Genomic DNA, 20,901 nt, shown 5'->3' with positions numbered 1-20,901 from the left:
GTCCTGCCTGCTCACACAATGAAGGCAAAACATAAGTGGCATCAGATTATCACCCAAATACCGCCCCCCCACCCCCCCCCCCAAGGATACAGATGCCTGCATGCCAACACACTGCCCAGAAAATCCTCCACTGAGGAAAACCTCACACAGCATGTAAGGTCCTTTCCTGATTGGCTGGCTGCCTTCTGGAAGGTTCCAGAAGGGGGCAGAGCAGCCAATCACAGCTCTTGGCCCTCCTGAGGGCTCTCTCCTCATGCCAGGCTGACAGTGGGCTGTGCTGAGGGGGGGAAATTCGCAGGACTTGCTGAACTTGCTGTTGGCTTCTGCCAGCATCTCTCCTCTGGTCAGGGCCAGGCCACGCCAGCCCTTCTGAGCCACAGGAAGCTCTGGAGAAGCTGCTGCTACACAGTCGGGCCGGCAGCATAGCCAGGTCAGGCTATGGAGGAACACTGCAGGATGAGACAGCAGCGAGGAGAGGCGGTAGGAGACGGGCACGGCAGTCCTGAGGGAGCTGCATGGGGTGGGGGCACAGAGATACCAGGGTGCCTCCAGAACCCCTCTGTCAGTGCTGGGGCAAAGCCTGCTGGTGGTTGGCAACCAGGATAGTCCAGGTCTCCCCCCTTTTCCTGTCCATTTACTGATAATGGACCTTGATGTTGGGGTGAGGACTGAGAACTTGTGCCTAAACTCTGCCCTTTCCTCACTCCCTGGAAAATGGCTCATGTTTTCCCTCAAACTGGGAGAGCTGCAGGGTTTCTGCTCTGAATCTACTACTAATTCTAAAGAACTGCCAGGTAGGTCTATTTAAGCAATCCTCTTCCCTCAAGGAGGAGGTTAAGCTTGAACTCAACTAAAATGTCTCATAAAAATGTTTTCCCCAGAATTCCTTTTTCATCTAGGAATGAAAAGGTAAGTCCCAAACTCAACCTTTTTATTTGTAAGTGTGTAAACATTTCCTGAAGATGTGTTCAGCAGAACAAACAGTATGGTGTGCCTGTATCAAAACGATCTGGCTCAATTCAGCATTAAACCACATCCTCCCATGCTGGTCGTATGCCTTATTCCTCCCTTTGCTGGAGCGACTCGAGTCCCAGATAGCACTGCAGGCTGCACTATTAAGAGAGCAGCCATGGAGCACTGTGGTAGACATAGGTTACCAATGAGCCTGACCCAGAGGGGAAGTGTTGCATGAGAACCTAGAGCATGTTTTTTCATAAAGTGCAACAGCAGCATAAGCAGGTGTTGCTCCTGAGTAAGACATTTTCATGTGTATGAAACCAACTTTTTACTCAACCTAACACCAAAACTATCTGAGTTTCTGCAACAGATGTTCACTTCATCGCACACACCCTCAAACTCCAAAGCTTTCCATCCAGAAAGAAAGGCTTCGAAAGAAGCCCTCCTGCTTTCTGACCATCTCTGTCTCAGAGAAAAGGTCCATCTGTACTAAAGACAAGAATTTCACAGGAATTAGTCTGGAGAAACGTTTTCTAGCAAAAGGTAATAAGCACCATAGACTAACCGCTTTCAGACCTGAATTTAGATGCATTTCTTTACTTTTGCTTGGTAAGTTAGTCACACAGGCAATTCTTGTTCATTCAGGCATTAATCTCTGTAACACTGGCTGAGCTGTATCTTTTGCAAGCTGACAATAATAACGAAAAGCAAGCTATTTTCCTTTGTACTTTTAAATAATTTAGGGGCAGCAGAGTGCTATAGTGAGGAAAGTTTTGACAGCAAGCAAGGCTATTCCAAGTGTATTCCCTGGCAGTTGGTTAAACCTTTCACAACCTGTTAAAATCCACACATGAACTCCATCTGTATAGCTGTGGACCAAACGGTGTAGTCTCGCTCTTTCCCGTCACTTGTATCACTTCCAACTTTACGGTTTTTTAATCTCTTCCTTTTAACAGTTCAGCGCCTGCTAAATTGTCCCTAGCACTACCAGTTCTAATACGGCACGCCCCGAATCCTTAACCTCCGTCAGAGGGAACGGCCTGTGGACAGAGCTGGGAGCTTAATGGTGGCACAGCCGCCGACACCGTTGCCGGGGGAAGCTGCCTGCGCTTCCCCGCCGGCGGAGGGGGCCGCGCGCGCCGCTCTGCGCGCTGCGGCCCTGTGGCGCGGAGCCGCGGGGTGGCTCCGGGACACGGCGGGGGCGGAGCGTGCCACACGCTCCCGCGGCGGGCGACTTGGACGCGCGGCGCCCCCCCCGCCAGCCAATCGGCCGCTTCCTTTCATTTGCGGACTGCTGCCCCGCGCGCAGGCCGCGCTGGCGGGCACAGCCCTGCTCGCGCGCCGCCGAGCTCCCGGCCCCGCGCGCCGCCAACCTGATCGGCGCAGGATGTGGCTTCGCGGTGACGTCAGGCCCAGATGTTTTCCCAGGCCACGCCCCCGCAGAGGTCCGGGCGACTCCGAGGAGCGATAACGGGGAAAGCTTATTCTACTGTCACAACGCAATGGAAAGGCTGGGGAAATCGCATCTTTATTTTATTGCGTTCTCGGAAAAACAGCATTAATTTATACTCCAAGCAACAAGCTGCCAGTACCAGGATCTATCTGCTCTTTTTCTCTTCCATTGGACTTCCAACGCTTTTTTGATTTAGGGACAAGCTGGGTGTGATCGTCACGAACAAAGTGTGTTTTTGATGGCTGCTAAATCAGCCTTTACTTCTACAAAGAGATCCTAAGAAATAAGAGAGGGAAAAGTCTGCTCGCATAATCTTTTTTAAAAGGGAGAGAGCAGTGTTGTGGGTTTTTTTTTTCTCTTCTGTTTGGATTTCCTTTTAAACTTACGAAAAATGGCAACAGCAGCATATGTGGATCATTTTGCAGCAGAGTGCCTTGTTTCTATGTCCAGTCGTGCTATTATCCATAGTCCCAAAGGGGAGCCTGATCCTCAACCTGATGCAGCAATACCTCCTTCATCAAATGGAGAAGATAAGCGTGAAGTCAGAGAAACCGGGAAAGACAATGGATCATCATTACTTGTGGTAGCTAGCATTTTAGCAGATCTGAACCAGCATGTCCCAAACTCACCTGCTCTAAGGATGGAAAAAACAGAGACCTTTGATATCAGAGAACAAATACACATTTCTATTGCTCCTAAGGAGTTTGTGGAAGAAAGCGTGTCTTCGGCTGGTAAGCGTGGAGAAGGAAGAGCAGCCACACCTACTAGCCTGGCTGCAGTAACTGAGCCAAGCCCCAGACAAAAGAACAAACGCACGAGAAGCTGGACTGACCCTGGATCACCCCAGAAAAAGCACAAATGCCACTATGTGGGGTGTGAAAAAGTTTATGGCAAATCTTCCCATCTTAAAGCTCATCTAAGGACCCACACAGGTTAGTTACAATCCAGCCAGAGATTTATTTGTTACAGCTTGGTAATTACAATGAATGTTGAAAAATCCAAAACCAAACAAACTTGTATTTGGCCACCATTATGGTTTCCACCTCTTGGAACTCAAGCTCGGGAAAACCAAACAACAACAACAAAAAAAAAACCCCTCTGGGAATAAATCCTTACTGGGCATAGATTCAAAGTTAATGTTGCCCTTTTTTATGACTTATTTAACGTCACAGGGAATGGCATGTGGGTCGTCTGTGTGGATTGTACCAAGCTGTAATTTTTAGCTGCTAGCCTTCTTGTTCCGTGCATCTTCTACTTCCCTTTCCAATGCTTCTTACCCTCCCCCACCTACTTTTTCCTACCCCATGCTCTTGTCACTACCTTTATACCGGCTTATCACTTCCCATGCAAGCATTAATACTCTTGATATTTTAAAATTAAATGTTCTAGAGGCACCTGAATGACTGTGTGTCTGTTTCTTTCTTTAGCAGACACTTGTGTGAAAGCTAGAGTAGGCAGGAAGGCAGTTGAGAGGCTGAACATGAGTCACAAGGAGACCTTTATCATAAGTATAGAGAGAGGGGGACATGGGCAGTCTCAGAAAAGCTTTTGGCAGCTGGATAAAACTGATTCCAAACAAAAACATTTGAATGCAAACACTAACTTGTTCTGATCAGTGTTCAGTATTCACTTTTTGGTGAAGACTTATCTGACCACTTTTTTGTTGCTATTGTAATTTATGAGACACACACAGATAGAAAAAATGAAGTCTTGCAAGCGCTGTGAAAGTTACGTACTGAAAGTATTAGGAGGGCCATCTTGAAACAGGCCCCATGACTTGCCAGACCTCGTGCCTCTGCTTGGTGCTGGGGAACATGGTGGCTTGCAGTCACACAGGGAGCACCAAAAATAGAGGAGACCAATTTCTGCTGAAGGCACTGATCATAGCACACATGGCGAGGCAGCACACCGACTAAAGCAGGCTTGTGCAAGCTGTTCCACTGAGTAATTTCAGAGAAATTAGTTTACTAAGATCTATCTTCACTTATGAAAAGCGTTAAGGAAAAGATCCTCAGAACTAAACATGACTTAATGACTCTTGAACAGTTTTAGCTCAGAGGTGGCAGCCCCACCCACACCAGCCATACCTCTTCAGTGTGCCTTCAGCTTTTCCTACTGCCTTCCTGAGATAAAGCAAGAGCCCTTCTAAACTGAGGGTACGTTTTGCTCTCCGTGGGAGAGAAGAAAGCCCCATCAAGTTTGAGCATATGGATGGACAATTCCCTGTGCCGCACAGCCAAAGGAACAGCATGTTCCTGGCACCCCAGGCAGCCTGCCCTGCTTTGCACTGTGTAACTGCTTTTTGCCTCCTTGGGAGTTACGCAGAAAAGGTGCTTCCACTTGGCTTGCAGGGAATTGCCTCCATTAATTTTCCGTTCTTTTGCTTTCTTATTTCTGGCATTTGCCATTGTGCTAAAAGTGAAAGATAAATCTAGCAATGTTTCTGGGCTCCCAAACCAACTAGAGACCAAGAAGGGGAACTCCTGTCCGTGGTTAAAGAGAGGAGGGCTGGGCATGCTTGCCCTGAGGAGAGGGAGGGCACGGCCGTTGGGGAGTGTCGCTCCAGGCTGCCGGCTGAGCCGAGTCATTCGGGGACGCTGGCTTATCTCCAAGTTCTCTCTTTTTTTTCTTTTCTTTTTTTTTTTTTTTAACTCTTCATTTCCTGTATTTTTTCCAGGTCTGTAGGGCTTAATTGGTTATTGCTGTAGCTAATGGCACTGAGAGAAGAGAGCTTGTGCATGTCTGTGAGAGCTAGAGGAAAAGCAGGGAAGGGACTGGTTTTGCCCTGGGAGTGGCAGGACCCTCGGGGACTACAGCTTCTTTGTTTTCTTGCGTCTCCAGTGTCTGTGTGGGAAGCTTTAAACAAAGCTGCCAAGTTTCCCTCCTCACTGGCAACAGGTCTGTCTCTGTTTGGATTGAGTTTTAAACAGGCTTAAATGCCTCTTACTCCTCTTGCAGAATGTTTTCTAAGGTGTTTTAATTTTTTTCTTTCTTTAAAAGAAATTGTGACAGGCTTGAAAACAGTTTATATGACACTAGGAGTTACACTAACAGAACAAGGGATGACTTCCAGGACTGGCAAATGTTTGTTTTTACAAAACACATAATGGGTTTTACTGCTTTAGAACAAGGGGTTTGGGTCTCCTCTGCTTTCCAGTGGTCCTGAACTAGTGAAGTAACATGTACACATCAGTCTGCCCATCTGTCAAATGGATAGGGTGATGGCTATCCACCTCACCAAGCAGTGGTGAAAGTACTCCAAGTACACACACAAGGTGCTTTAAACAGCTACCCCAGTAACTCCCAAACAGTAAGAAACAATCAAAAACTTCTGCTATGGAGTGGAACTTCTTCCATGTGCTGTATGACTAGATGAGCTGGTATTTAGGGGTGAACTGAAGGCTAAGAACAGTACTGCAGGCTAGAAGATACTGATGATAGTGCTAGAGATACTTGAATAGCACAGTTTATGACCTGCTTTAGAAACTTGCTTGTCCTTGTCTGCTACTGTGCTCAGAAACTAAAGGCTTTGCTTTTCATGCTTGGAAGAAGTCTAGACTAGATCATTGAGCTTATGATCTGGCAAAAAGATACAGAGCCTTCCAAATACTATTGGGTCAAATCCAGCCCACATTGGTAGAGACTGAAAGCTGGTACTATTTTCCAGCTGTTTGATGCCCTGTGTGAAATCCTTCTGATAGTTATAGCCAGATTTCAGTGCTTAAATGTCCAAAGCAAAAACCATAGTGCAGAGGATGCTAATTATCCTATTTAAAGCAGAAGAAACAAGATGGAACAGCCAAGGAAGCAGCATCTGCCTTTTGTCCTTAGGCCCTTACTCTGAGTACAGTGTTTTAGAATGAAGTTCTCTATTAGAACATAATGTGCTAGAGCAATCCATAGTTTCTTGTGTTTGGTACACTAGCGGTTAAGCTACCTCAGCCTTATGAATGCTTCATCTTTATTGAATCGACAAACCCTTGAACCAGGCAAAAAACATTAGTCACCAAAATCTTTGCCGTTCTCTCCACCAGCTTTCAAACCCTTCCCCTCCCCCTAGGTTTCTTTTCATGTTTATGTTTTCCACCCTTCTCTCTCACTGGATGTCCTGGCGTTCCACGTGATCATCAGCCACAAAGCCCTTGAAGTTTTAATGTTTACCAGAAGGTTATATTTAGTGTCACTGGGTAGATGTCAAGTCCAAATTCTTTTCCACTGAGGTTCCTGTGGACCTCAGGAGCTGTGTTGTGATCCACAGATGCAGCACCCTGTTTGTCCCAAGCTGTATTGATGCCATTAATACAAAAAAATTCACTGGCACATCAGTTTTAAAAATCCTCTCCACTCCCGAGAAAATTCCTAAACACAAAGGACTTTCAGAAAAATCAGATAAACCATTTACATGACAAAGTTCTCCTTCCTCTAAGCAGGCTTTCAACAGGGGTCACTAGGAAGGTTTGGAAATTCTCTGGAGTCACTGGTAACCAGTTTGTCTCTTTTGATGCACCAGTGCAAAGAGAGAGGCAGCGCAGAACCTAACAGTCATCTACAGGCTACAACCTCATAAGCATTGTCCGGGACCACTATGTTCCGAGAGGTTGTACAGAGCCCCAACTTAGTGCATTATGCTACGTATTTATACGTAGAGAAAAACTGACTGGATTTTGGGCAGGGATCACAAGAATCCTATGTATTGCAGCCCCCACCCCCCCATCACTATGACCTCTCAAGCTTTTAGCCATCTTCATTAGCATGCCATCACAAATGCAGAGAAAGCATAAAATAAACCTTCATTTAATTCCATTGAAATGTCCTTCTAAACTTACTAGTTCTACTCACTAAGCAGTACATCATAATGCAGAAACAGCTTTTCAATCATCAGAACTAAATATGTTTGCACAAATTAGCATAAGCTAAGGAGATGTGGGCACCAGTCTCAGTCTGGAGGCTTCCTATGATAGAGTCTTGCAGTGAAACAAACTTGGGGGCCAGGTGGCTTAACAGTGGCTCCTCCATAATATTGCTAAACTAGCTGACTTCTATATGGTTTGTCGGGGCACAGGATGAAGAGAAGGCCATCCCAGTTATATTATCCTTGCTCATAGATGTCAGGTTAGGACTCATCCAAGAGAAAGTGGTCAAGACCTTTGTTGGTCTCTAGCTAGGCAGGGTAAGCTTGGGCAGCCTGCTTAACCTTGCAGTTATGGAGGATATGTTGTTATTTGGTATCTGTTGTTCTTTTTAGTCTACCCCTTATTCGTGAAATATTAGCTGAATTGAAATAGGTAGAAAAGACTGACTCATTTCCATTCACATATAAAGAAATTTCCATTTCTTTACATTAAATCTCTATAACCACATTTTTTGAGGACAACACTAATGAACCCATATGCAAAAAGTTAGGTTTTAACTTCTGTACCCTTTTTCCCCTCTCAATTATTATTTCTTGTGTCCCTAAGCAAAGTTTTTTTGATGACTTCGTAACTGGGGTATGTGAAGATGGAGACATTCGTAATGTATTTGGTATTTGAAAGCAATCTGAGAAATAAAGCAATCAGACCTCACTGTGACAAGTGTCACAACAGCATAACAGGCTAGACAAACTAGAGAGTATTTGGCCTGTTTTTAGGTTGGCAAAGAGGCCTTTATATAAAGTACAGATAATATGTTTTAAGCAGGAGGTTGGTTTTCACTTTCAGTTCTAGTACATCTGATTTGCCCTGGCTACATTAATTCAAAAGGCAGCAGTAAAGCACAACTTTGAAGCTGGTTTGAATCAAGATGCTGTCTGTGTGTGTGTGAAGAAACGGATTAACCAACGTAAGGAGAAGCAAGTTCACATATCAGTGAAATAAACTTTATCTTTCATTTTAGCACCTGGCAATTAACAGAAACTTAACTGGTTAGCTAGAAAATGTGGACTAGATGTTGCTCAGGTTTCCTTTTGCTTGCCTGTAGGCACACAGTGACTCCAGAAGGGGTATACATGCGTGCGTGTGGCAAGCGGGCAGTGTTTGTGAAGACCCAAGCCTTTGCAGGAGAAGATTACAAGAGGAGAAACTTAATGTAATGCCTCCTGTGCCACTCAAGAGAGCAGGGAGAAACAGGGCTGCAGATTGCTTTTGTGTAGAGCAGGATGAAATGAGTGCGTACCACTGGTTCAAGCCATTCTCTGAGCTGCCAGTTGGGGTGCCCTGGATGCCAGGACTGAATGGGAAGCTGCACTCCCTCTGAACAGGATGTGAGAGGAAATTGGAAAGGCCTTTCCCCAATGCTGATTTCCCACACGCAAAAGTACAGACTAAGTGAATGCGGCCCTCCGCATGTTGCTCAGCAATTTCCATTTTAGTGGCTGGGCCTCCTGTTTTTGGCTTCTTGTGTTAAAAGTTAGAAACAGCTAGCTGGCTCTGCATGCTTAACTCACTAATCATTAGCATACACCCAGATTATCGAAAAGCTCCAGGGTGCGTCTAGGCTGTTGTGTCCCATAATGCTCTTCTACTGCCTTCCACCTCCTCTCTTTGCTCAGTGCATCAAAATCTTTTCTCTAAGGTTTTTCTCTGAGAGAGGCTCAAATGGTAGCTTCAGATGCCAGCTTCATGAAACAGTTGTCCTTCCAGTCTGAGCCATAAGCAATCTTTCTGAGTGTTAAATAGTTCAGCAGCCTGCTCCTGCATTTTTCTGAAAACTGATGGTCTTAAGTGTCTTTTAATAAGCCTGTATTTTTAAAAACAATACAAAACTGCAAAGCATGTTTTTGTTTGCTCTGAAGGAGCTCTGCAACTCCTTTCTTACTTCCTCTAAGAAAGTTTCAACACATTAAAAAAAATGAGTCAGTTGAAAACATAAACCAACTTCATTTACAGCCCTCCCTAAGTCCTCACCCTAACATGCAATTCCAAGGAATAAAGTTATTAGTTAAAAGTATCAATCCTAAGCCTGGATCAAACAGTCTGTGTTCATTGAAGATAACAAATAAGCAGTACATGTGCTATAAATCTCATAATGTTAAAATCTTTAAAAAAAGCATGAGGCATAAATTTTTTAAAAGAATAAGCAAGTTTTAAAACTTACATTTTTCAAAAGGAGCTGAAGTCAGGAAGACAGACAAAACTATTCCAACTCACTCCTCTTACCTGACTGGTTCAGGATTGAATAATAGGAATCAGTTAATTCAGCTGCAAAAGGTTTAGGGTTAAATTGGTTGCATGGAGAATCCAACTGGCTGACAATGGTATTAACCACACACTTGAGGAGTATTAGCTACTAGAGAGATCTAAATCTCCTGATTGTTATACAGGTTTTTCTGTGAAAGGCTTCCCTTCCCTCCTTTTTCTCCCCAGTCTTTATGGAGATATTAGTCATGCAGAAGTCACAGAAATAAAGCTTCTGATAACAATTAACAGAGTTTAGGTATTGTAGCTAAAAAGCCTTTAAAGCAGAGCTGTACTTATCATTGTCATAACTGTGTTAGAGAGAGGGTCTACTATGAAAAATAGTTTCCCTCTTCACTATTGTCTTTGAAACAGGTATAGTCAGCATAGCTAAATATTGTCTCTCTGTAATTTTTTTTCCACTTTTCCTCTGTTTGCTCTTGCCAAGTGAGGAGGGAAGAGGAAGATGACAATCTGTTTAAAAGTCAAATGAGCATTGGTTTGAATCTGAGGGGACACATATGATTGTGTTGTGTTGCACAGAAACATGCTCATTAAACCAGGAAAACAAAATGTGCAGAAAGAAAGTGAATCAATTTGTGACTTCCATGGTTCTTTGGAAATCACATTTTGCTGAGACTAAGACAGTTACTGAGACAAGTCTAGCTCAGGCAGTGAGTTGCCAGCCTGTGCAACCTGTGATCTTACTGTAGTCAAGCAGAGGGTAATTAACAAAAAATATCCCAACTACAGTATGGCTGTTCCAGTCAACATCATTCACAGAATACAGTGTTCAGGGACTGCCTTTCTACAGGGTGAAAACAGGGCATCTGGAGGAAAATGAGAAACTTTACAGAATTCTCTTTCCACAAACCATCTTCCTTTTAGCGTGGAGGTGGTACTTGGGTCCAGTGTAATGAGACTTACTAATACTGGAAGGGTGAGGATGGATCACCTTCCAATTGTTTTCCTCGACCTAGACACCGGTAGCAGCACTTTCCTTCTCAGTAGCAAGACCTAAGTCTTACAGATAGTCTGGAGTAAACCAGCAAACAATCTTTTTAATGAATGGACAATTGCAATTGATAGTTGTGTTTGTATTAGAAATTAATCACAGCCTTATGGAAAAAGTGTTCTGAATGCTCTGTAGAAGATTTTTCTGCAATAGCACATACTACTCTGCAGGACACTGGAAAGTATTTGTAGGTGACATGAGTTGTGCATAAACAAATCTTTTGCTAAACTGGAGTTCTTTATGAAACAAACTCACAATTGGTTTTAATCTGAAAAGAAGGCACCTTTAACCATTTAAAATACAACTGTTGCATTGTGTTATTGTCTGGCTGAACATGGTTATGGCACGTCCGAGAGCAGAAACCTGGAACTTGTTTATATTGGACATGTGGTTTCTAGTTCTGTTTTATAAGTTAAGCATGTTCCAACTTCCCCCGTGCCCCTTTCCAATCTTGGATCAGCTGTTTGGAAGTCAGTGCTGACAGAGCCAAAAAAATATTCTGCTGTTCAAATGCAGGACAACCTTTGAAGGGTCCTTTCTGTAGAATTTCTATAGGTATACTTTTGTTCCTTTGTTACCCACTTGGCTTTTATTAGGTAGATTCGCATGGGCAATGAGATCATTATCTTGCTGTGTTCAGTTTAACAATAGCTAGACAATGTGGGTTATTTAAGTGCAGGCACTGAAGTCAGACACATATATCCTGTATTTTTCAGGTCTTGCAGATTCAGCAGATCTTACAGGGCCTCCACTTAATATAAAAGAAAAGTTTTTAAAAGTTCGGAGTGCCACTGTTGTAGTTGCTGGTAGAAAAAAACAGCCTCAGAAGCTTTTTTGCAGCCCTAACACAAAAAGCATTTTCTAACCAGGAACTTGGCACAAGTCAAATGGTATTAAAGTGAGCATATCCTGAAATGACCTCTAGTGCAAGGAAAAGATTTTCTGTAATCAGTTACAGCACTTTTGTAGTGCTCTCAGGAATTATAGGCAAATTATTTGTGGCTGGGTATCTGTTGACATTGTAGTCAATGGATCAATAAGCTAATTTAGATTTATTGCACTTTGTATTTATTTCTACTAGACTGCTGTCTATTATACGTGTTTTGCAGCTTTCCATCTGCTTTGGTCCTGCAGCCAGCTAGAGCATCCCTGGATAGCAAATACACAAGCAGAATGGGTATGCTGGTTATGTAGCCTCTACTGCCTTCAACAGTAGCTTTTAAAACTGGTCAAGGAGAGAGGCAGAAATGCTAACCACCTAGTTCCAGAGTAAGACCAGCTGAGGTACAGCAGCCAAAAAGGATGTATTGAACTTTTTAAACTAAACAGCTGTCAGTATTTCCACTAGAGGAACTTACATTGGAGCCAGCTGAGAAGGGTTAGAACATGACAGCCTAGTCCATCTTCAGATGTTTCCTGCAAAATTTTGCTGAAATGATGAGCTGTTTGTTATGAGATCAGAGAAATACTTGTTTTGCGATTTGGGGGTAAATAAATGAAATTACACTGGTACAAATTTACATACTAGACTGGGGCTTTATAGATTCTTCCAAAACCTCGCAGTGCTTATGGAGCTTTCCTATATTCTTAATCTGGTAGTTTAAGATCCTGCTATAACAAATATGAACAGGGATGCTGCTAAAATCTCACTGAACCACAGACTAATTCTTGTTATATATTGTAGGGCCTTACTGAATTCACATTTGCAATTTCTTTTAAATAGCAGCAGAAGGACTGCAGACTAGCATTAATACATGATTGCCTTGGCAGTTTTTCATTGTTCTGGCAATGAATATATTTTCCAAGACCAATGTGAATTGTATGCAACTTTCTTATGCATGCATGTGAAACTCTAACAGAGCACTGAAAGCCCCTCTAAGTCAGTAGAAGTTTCCATTTGGTGTATCTATGTCCATATAAGCAGTGCCAATAGAATGTTGGCAGATGGCTAGTCTTGTATAATAAATCCAGTGTGTATTTGCAAAGTATGTTTTTTAAATTCCCAGAACACGGCCAAAACAAAACTGAATTTCTTAGATACCCCAAAGGATTACATCTCTACCAGGATTCTCATTGATACATTCTTCCCCTTTGTGCAGAGATGCACAGTATTTGCACCTTCCTTTCCCCCCAGCTTTCATCATTCTTGGAAACAACTGAATTCTTCTCACTAACAGTTTAGAAATAGTCTTTCTGAAATTGGCAACATGTACACCAAATATGATGTGAGAGGTAAGACCATCTCTAGCTAATCACCTACCCCTTGTCTTAAAAAAAAATAAATGCGTCACTGTCCTTAATAAGGAAACATATTTTCTTAAGCACAGAATTTTGTGTTTCATTTGGAAAAAAACCACTTCCTCTCCTCACCACCTGCATGTATAGTAAGCATTGCATTGATAATATACATAAAAACGTTTTTGCACACAGTTAAAGATCATGTATGCTGAACCCTAACTCTGATTCTGTCCCTCCTTCATGTGCTGGTGAGGATTTGAAGGGGGAATAGGGCTGTTGTGGCTAGGTAGATTTACTCAGCTTTGCTCAAATGGTGGGACATGCAGCCTGGAGGGAGGATTCTCCCTCTCCCCACTATCTCCAGATCTTACCAGGACTGCAAAATAGTTGATACTGTTGAAAAGATAAGTTTTCAAATGACAGACTGGTATGATAACTGCCACAGTTTGCAGGGGGGCTGAAACAGTAACTTTAAGAGGAGAAATGTCTCAATTCGTAACAGTGAGTTTTAACAGATGCTACTGAAGGTGTTTTAGAGGTCTGGCATCTATCTATGGTATTCAGAGCCATTACTTTCCGGTCAGCTTCATCTGTGGTATAGATCCCACGTAATCTGCAAACTCTTAAGTCCAGGGAACAGCTGAAGAGAATTGTGATATTTACATCATAAAAATCTGTTTAAAACTGTTAAAGGAAACTGTACACATGTATTGCAACTCCTCTGTAATCCTGATATGATGACTTACGAAAGACCTGTAGAAGCACAGATACACTAGTGGGAGCATAGCTGAATGTTGTGGGGACACAGTGCTACTCACGATTCATTCTACTATGGTTATATTCCACAGCTTGCTTAACTTCTCATCTGCAAGTGAGTTCAGATATCACACAAGATTGGGGTAATTATCCATGCTGAAAGACTCTTTCACCATTTTTCTACATCTTTCCTTTCAGCTTGAGTGAGTTTTGTTGTGTTGGCATCTCCTTTCAGTCTGTGGGACAACATCATTAGTGGCACCATCTCATTGACCAAATCAGGCATGATTTAAGCCAGCATCTGTTGGAGCTTGGAGTTTAAATGTAGAAGTTTACTTCTGGGGAGCTATTGTAATTAACAAATCTCATTGGTAGCTTTCAGAGGATGAGATGGTCAGGCAGGTTACAATGTCATCTTTGCTGTGCTCACTGAAGTAAGCAAATATTGTACAACAGCTGGCACAAATGCTTTACTATGAACCTTGTCCCAGACTTCTATAACTGGGAAACATACAGATGAAATGTGTTTAGGAACATGATTGTCAGATACCTTATACTGTCTAAGGTGATAATTTATGAAGCTCTCATTATATACTGCAGAGACAAAGCTGTAATGAGAAACAGCTTTTAAACACTGCTTGTCGAAGTACAAATGTTCAGCACCAGCATCTTCTAAGCAAAGTGTCAGGCAATTCCCAAAGGGGTGTTCTTTTTTTAAAAAAACAAAAAGGAACAGAACATTCTGTCTGTTTCTTACGCTAGCTTCAGTATATAGAATTGACCAATGTTTCTGTTAAGCAGTGTAGACCAGGCAAACATATCTTTTCTCTCCAAGTGTAAACTCTCACCTAACTCATACCACAAGATCCCAGATGGTGAAGGGCTGTTCATTTTTAGACACTTTTTTTGCTAACATTGCTTGCTGGTGAAAAGCCATGTAGAACTCAGCTGTTCTCTCTGCATTTCTGCATGTGATTTTTTTGAGCAGTGTTGCCTCTGGAGAAAACAGTATCACTGACCATATCAAACCAAAATCATCTCTGTAATCATACAGTATTTTAAACCTACATCTTTGACTTGATACTTCTTTTTCTCTTCCTCATCATTTAAAATGAGATTGTTTAATAGGCTGCTGTTAATTCCTTGAAGTGTTAGCGCTCTATAACATAAAAAAGAAAAGTCATAGTTCAGCTCTTTCACCATGCTTGATAGGATAATAATAAGGATTTGAGTACTTCCACCCTTTCAGTCTAACACCAAACTTCTCAGTGAAAGAATCCTTCTCTTTTGTCCATATCTTGACTGGTGTGCTTATAGACTGTTTATAGGAATATAATTCAATTTTTTGTATGCAGTAGACTACTCCCTTTTGAATGTATAAATCATTAGATTATTTTTTGTCACTAAGGCAAAAATTACTAAAATTTATTTTTTGTCATTAAGAATCTAATAGGTTACAAAAAAGGTCTGAGAGAATGCTTTCTGGCTGGTGTTTTGCTTTTGTAATGAATTCTTGGAAAACCAGCTATACTTTCTGAGGATATATCATCAATACCCTGCTTTGTGTTGCTAAGATTAGCACTTGTGGGTGAGTTACAGACTAATTATTTTGGAAAAGCATATGACACCTGTTCTGAACTTCTGTGAATATGTTGGCTTAAAGCTTCTTTCCATGAGCCAACTCTGGTCTTGTGTGTCGTGTACCCTTGGACACTTCCAAGTTACATTTTACATTTCTGTATTATACATGTACACCATAAACTGGATATGACCACTGTTGTTTGCAGGAGACTCAAACTTTTGGTATAAGCTACGTTTTTCTGATGTTAGCATGAAAATGGCTTTCTTAGATGTTTAGATTAGTTTCTTGCGGAAAGGCAAGGAACTGATGTGACTCATACACTTGATAGTTTTTCTTCTTTGAATACTTTGGAGGAACTGAGCTCCACTCTCATTTGCAAAGAAATCTAAGTTACCATGTAACTGTTTTCTCAACTAAGTAGTTGTAAAGAGGCTGTAACATTCTCATGGGTGCTCTGCAAGTTCTGTGGTATTGGCTTTATGAAGAAGTGATTGTGCTAGCACACTTTTCATTTGAGTACATTTGTTGCAGTTTCAAGAGCAAACACAGTAAGAACAGTAACTTCCACTGCACAACTCTTTTTCACTTGGAAATCAGACCGCCTTTGGTTTTTTTAATATCTAAATTTTTTAAAAATATATAAACGGTCTTAAGTTCTTAAGTCAAGCTTGTGTTTGACTCTTCTGATTATAAAACACAGTTGCAGCTCCTTACCATCTGTACAGTATTCCACTGACACAGCAGTAGCCAGTGAATAATCAACTGTAATCCTTCCAGCTTCCACATTACTTTCTGTGTGGACATTCCTTGTGTCCAGTTCCTTCTTCCATATATTAAGGCTTGGGAACAGGCCCTAGCTGCCTCAGCCAGAGTGGTGAATTTATTCTCTTAACAGCATTTACAGCCTTGAGTAATAGAACAAAGGGGTTACACTGAAAAGGTGATTTACAAATGTGCATCTATAGAATGCAGACAGCATTGTGTATACAACTTTACAGTGCTGAGTTTATGTATCTTTCACAAAAAATGGTAAACACATAGCTGTTTGTGTGCAGTGTAATGATGTATCATTTTTCCTAAGACTAAGATTTTCTCTTATCCATTATTCACAAAGAGTAACAATCCTAAACTTGAGCTGTAAAAACTTTTCTTTTCAAATGAAAGTAGAAAAAAGGTTCAAAGAATGGGCTGAAATTCAAGGTCAAAGTACTTTGTGCATCATGTCTTTTGTAGGAATAATAAACTGTCCTGTTTGGCACTGTCAATCTGCAACAGCAATAGTCGGATCATCTCAATCCCCCAAAGCTGTCAGAATCACAGAATCACAGAATCACTAAGGTTGGAAAAGACCTGTAAGATCATCAAGTCCAACCTAAAAAAAAAAACCAAAAACACAAAAACAAAACAAACAAACAAAAAAAAACCCCAACCCCCCCCCCCCCCCCCAAAACCCCAAAAAACCCCACACACAACAACAACAAACCACAACACACCAAAAACCAACCCACCCAACACCACACAGCTCCATGCCCATCAAGCTACATCCCACAATGCCACATCCACACGCTCCTTGAATACCTCCAGGGAGGGTGACTCTACCACCTCCCTGGGCAGCCTATTCCAATGTTTCACTACTCTCTCAGTAAAGAACTTTTTCCTAATATCCAGCCTGAACCTCCCCTGGCACAACTTGAGGCCATTTCCTCTAGTCCTGTCACTAGTCACTTGGGAGAAGAGACCAGCACCCACCTCTCTGCAACCCCCTTTCAGGTAGTTGTAGAGAGAGATAAGGTCTCCCCTCAGCCTCCTCTTCTCCAGGCTGAACAACCCCAGTTCCCTCAGCCGCTCCTCATAAGACTTGTGTTCCAGACCCCTCACCAGCTTCGTCGCCCTTCTCTGGACACGCTCCAGCACCTCAATGTCTTTCTTGTAGTGAGGGGCCCAAAACTGAACACAGTATTCGAGGTCAGGATACAACACAACTCATGAAGTTGCAATTCCTGTTTTCTTTGGGTTTATTTACAGTCAGTCTGTTGTAACAGAACCTCCTGATTACTCAAGTTTATGAACCCTGGAGCTCTGCATACTGTAATTCCTGAATCGCAGCCCGAGACCCCTCATGGCTGCCAGAGTTGTGCTCAACAGGAGCTAGGAATATGGACAGGAAGTCAGGTTCAAATCATTTTGTAGTTCCCAGATGTAGGGTTAGATTGACCAAGAATCCAAGTGGAAATAAGAACAGCTGGGAACTTCTATGATTTTTTTCAAAATAAAAATTATGTCCTCTGCATAGGGTTTTGGAGCTAGCCTGCAGACTTACATGGCAGGGATATCTTTTAGGATTTCACAGCAGTAGTTTAAAATAACGTGCATTTCTTCTTATATTTCACAGAACTTTTCCATCACAGGCAGCTTCTTCTGAAAAATCTTTGGCCACAGTAAAATCCTGTGTTTTGCAGAGTATTTCATTAGCCCCTCTGCTTTGGGCATACAAAGTATGGTCAGCTAATTTCCTGCATATGGAAGGAACAGGTGCATCATCTCAAAAAGCCAGAAAGGCCAGCAGGTTTCCTCTCCTCACCCAAAAGAGCAGGCATATTAGAGAATAGACCTGCCCACTTCTTAAACGAAGAAGCGTAGCAGAGCATGAGCAAATGTGCCTGAGGCACTAGCAATTTATGTTATAGCAAGTAATAGGGATCTTTCTACTACAACTTGTCTGCCTTTACAGCAACTGCATTTTTACATGATGTGTTTGACCTGTAGAATTCAGAATTTCTGCTAAGGAATCACTCACACGGTAAAATGGTTTGCATGTCAAGAGGCTTTTAAAGTGCGTATAGAGAAAATGGTGGCTGCGAGGCAGCCCTTCTAGCATGATTCATACATACAAACCACATTCTGTAGCGAGACATAACTGGTTTTAATGCTAGACTGTTCTGTAAAGGCAAACAATGAAGACATGGGCGTGGCATGCAAGGGAAAACAGATTTATAGCTCATAAAGAGGCCATGCTTGTATATCTGTATAATTTGGTAAATTTCAAAATAGTAAAGATGTTCCTTTCAATACTACTTTGAAAAAGGAATGCATTGAAAGTAGTATTTCCTTTTGAAAAAAGGAATCCAGTCAATTTCTTTATGTGAGTATATGATGAGATACTCGCTTCAAAAGTAGAGAGAGAGAGGTGTTTTCAAAGTTATATATAGCAAGATGCCCTTGACAAAGCTGTCTTTGAAATATGTCTGTGTTCTACTTAAGATCTTAGCTTTTCAGTTATGTTTCACATCCAGAGTCATGACTTGTACTCCTCCACAACCACATACTTCATTCATTCATTTCCAGCACTTACCATGGCCTCTCTCCTACACCATGACCCCACATGTCAGACACAGCTGGTGAGGCTAGTCTTCCTAGTGACCCTGCAACCAGCTGTCCTGCAAAATGATCATAAAACATGGAGAGATTGCAGGAGCTGAGCTGCACCTAGGCTTTGTTATACCGTGGGTGTTAAATGCTCAGAGAAACAGTGCTCTAGCAGTGATGTTCCTCTATTGCAGTCTAATAAAACAGACTCTCTTCTGTCACATGATGTACTCCCTCCATGTGACTTGTTGATGCCTGAAGTCTTGCAGGCTTAGTGATAAGTTGCTTGGCAAGTCTATCTAAGGAGGAATGCTAAGGGAATCTCATTGCAACATCTCATTAATAATAATTTATTTCTATTTTGTATAGAATATGGCCAAGGTGGTAACACATGCTTTCAGAAACACCCTGAGACATTGCATAGCGGCCTGATTTTTCAGAGAACTGGGTGTACATCCCTACAGGTTCGCTCCAGTGATTAAAACATTAAGACAGCCAAAATTAAAAGACAACCTAATCAGTGGTAATTGTTGAAAACCTTCTCGTATTTATTTTCAGCTTATATTAGAGACTGAGGCCTAGATGTGTATGTGCTTAACACATTTGTAGTCTTAAAGAATTAACACACAGAAAAGACTGAAAAACAAGCTGAAACTAGAAGGGAGCAGGTAACTGGTGCTTTTTTCTTTTCATACAGCTGTGGTTGAAGGACACTGCTAGATGAGGAGATGCAAAATAAGCAGGGAAGTTATTGTTAGAATAGAACATGTAAATGAGACTTGCAAGAGTTGCATGTTGAACTGCAAATATTGTCTTTTCTAAAAAGTTGACCTGCTTTAAAAGTGAGCACATTAGAATATGACTACAACTGTTATCATAGAATCTGATTCCTTTATTAAAAACAAAAACCTGAATCCTGGTTTAAACAGGAAGTGTGGCTTTACAATCTGGGCAGATTTTCTGAAGTGTATGCAACAGGTTTATGCATGCATTGAATGGTAGCGGCCTGGTGTCAAGCAACAGACTTGCTGTTTGATTATCAGCCCATAAAACTACTTTCCAGAGCTGCCTGTTCCCTGAAGCTGGATGCTCCATATGCTCCATTGGCTGATGCTGCTCATAAACTACTTCAGAACCACCTTGCTCTCTGACACAACAATCCATCCAGAATGAGAATAAAAATAAAAGGAAATTCCCACTCCCTCTCTTCTCCATACTGTTGCAATAAACTCTCAGTATCAGATTTTTCACTCAGCTTTACAGCTTTAGCTGTACTTATAAATGCTGCAGTCCCATGTTTCATGTATGCTGCATTACTGTGAGGTTGTTGATTAAACAGTTCAAAAGTTCACAAAGAGACATTTCACAGTTACAGCCAAAGGCAACTTTACTAACTCCTGTTTGCTTGGCTTCTAGCAGAATGAAATCTCATCCTGTCCTGAAATCCTGGGAGATGCTGTGCACATAAAATGTCATAACTTACCCATAATGTCTATTCATGCCAAAGTATGTGGACTTCAGCTGGAGGCAGATGATATTCAACATCTTCCAGTATTCAGACAAATAAAGTACAGGTTTCAGTTTAGATGAATAATCCTTTAGTCTGTTATTTTGCCTAGCAGGACAACCTTTCATTAATTGGATAAGCTTTGCTTTTACAAGCACTTTTCTGTTTTTAGTAGAATAGAATAATAAAAAAATCATTGATATGTCAACAGAGAAAAGACTGATTCATGCAGTCATATGATTCCTTCTTTGTGGTTATTCACGCAAGTGCTGGGTAAAGCTTATAGGGCCGAAGTTTCACAATTTCAGCATGAATTCACCCGCAATTCACACCAGATGAATATAATTTGTCCTTACCTATTTAATTGCTCTCCCACTTAAAACATTTCAATTGTCATACCGGAGATCAGGAACATTACCATGCAAATTTTTTATGAAAGCCACCACAAAAATTATTTGTGAGTTAGACTTTCATTGAAAGCAGTCTAAACCACTACAGAGGTTGTTTCTGTGTTCATCATACAGGCAGGGATGATTTGTGATATTTCAGTTTGATTTCAAACATTCTTGCAATACAAGCATCTTCAGGTTCAAGTTTTTAGGTTTGATCTAACTTTTAAGTTTCTACCTCCCACAGTGATCAGAACTCAGATAAATTAAAACTTAAGACCATCTAAGTAAGATAACTAGAATTCTCCAACAAGGACTAAATTACAGCATTTTCAGGTAGAGAGAGAAGACCCTTGGGTTGTTAGAAGAGCAAGGAATAACTTGTGTCCCACGCTGAAGGCTGAGGAAAGATAGTTCATCATATTGATCAAAAAAGGAGCACAGTTATCTGTGGATATCTGTTTGCAAGAGAAGCAGTTATGAC

General features: G+C 41.7%; 1 protein-coding gene across 1 annotated transcript in view; it reads left to right on the top strand.

The window, feature by feature from the left end:
- The first annotated feature begins 2,442 nt into the window (after positions 1-2,442).
- The window catches only part of KLF13 (KLF transcription factor 13), a 32,270-nt gene continuing 13,811 nt past the window's right edge, over positions 2,443-20,901 (top strand). The window contains exon 1 of the mRNA XM_059823989.1: positions 2,443-3,342. Within this exon, the coding sequence (XP_059679972.1) occupies positions 2,802-3,342 (541 nt within the window). The 5' untranslated portion in view covers positions 2,443-2,801. The remainder of the gene's footprint in view (positions 3,343-20,901) is intronic.

Source organism: Gavia stellata, chromosome 13, assembly GCF_030936135.1.
Source record: "Gavia stellata isolate bGavSte3 chromosome 13, bGavSte3.hap2, whole genome shotgun sequence".
Classification (NCBI taxonomy): Eukaryota; Metazoa; Chordata; class Aves; order Gaviiformes; family Gaviidae; genus Gavia; species Gavia stellata.
The sequence above is the reverse complement of the archived record's forward strand: the minus strand, read 5'-3'. Positions and strand labels throughout refer to the sequence as shown.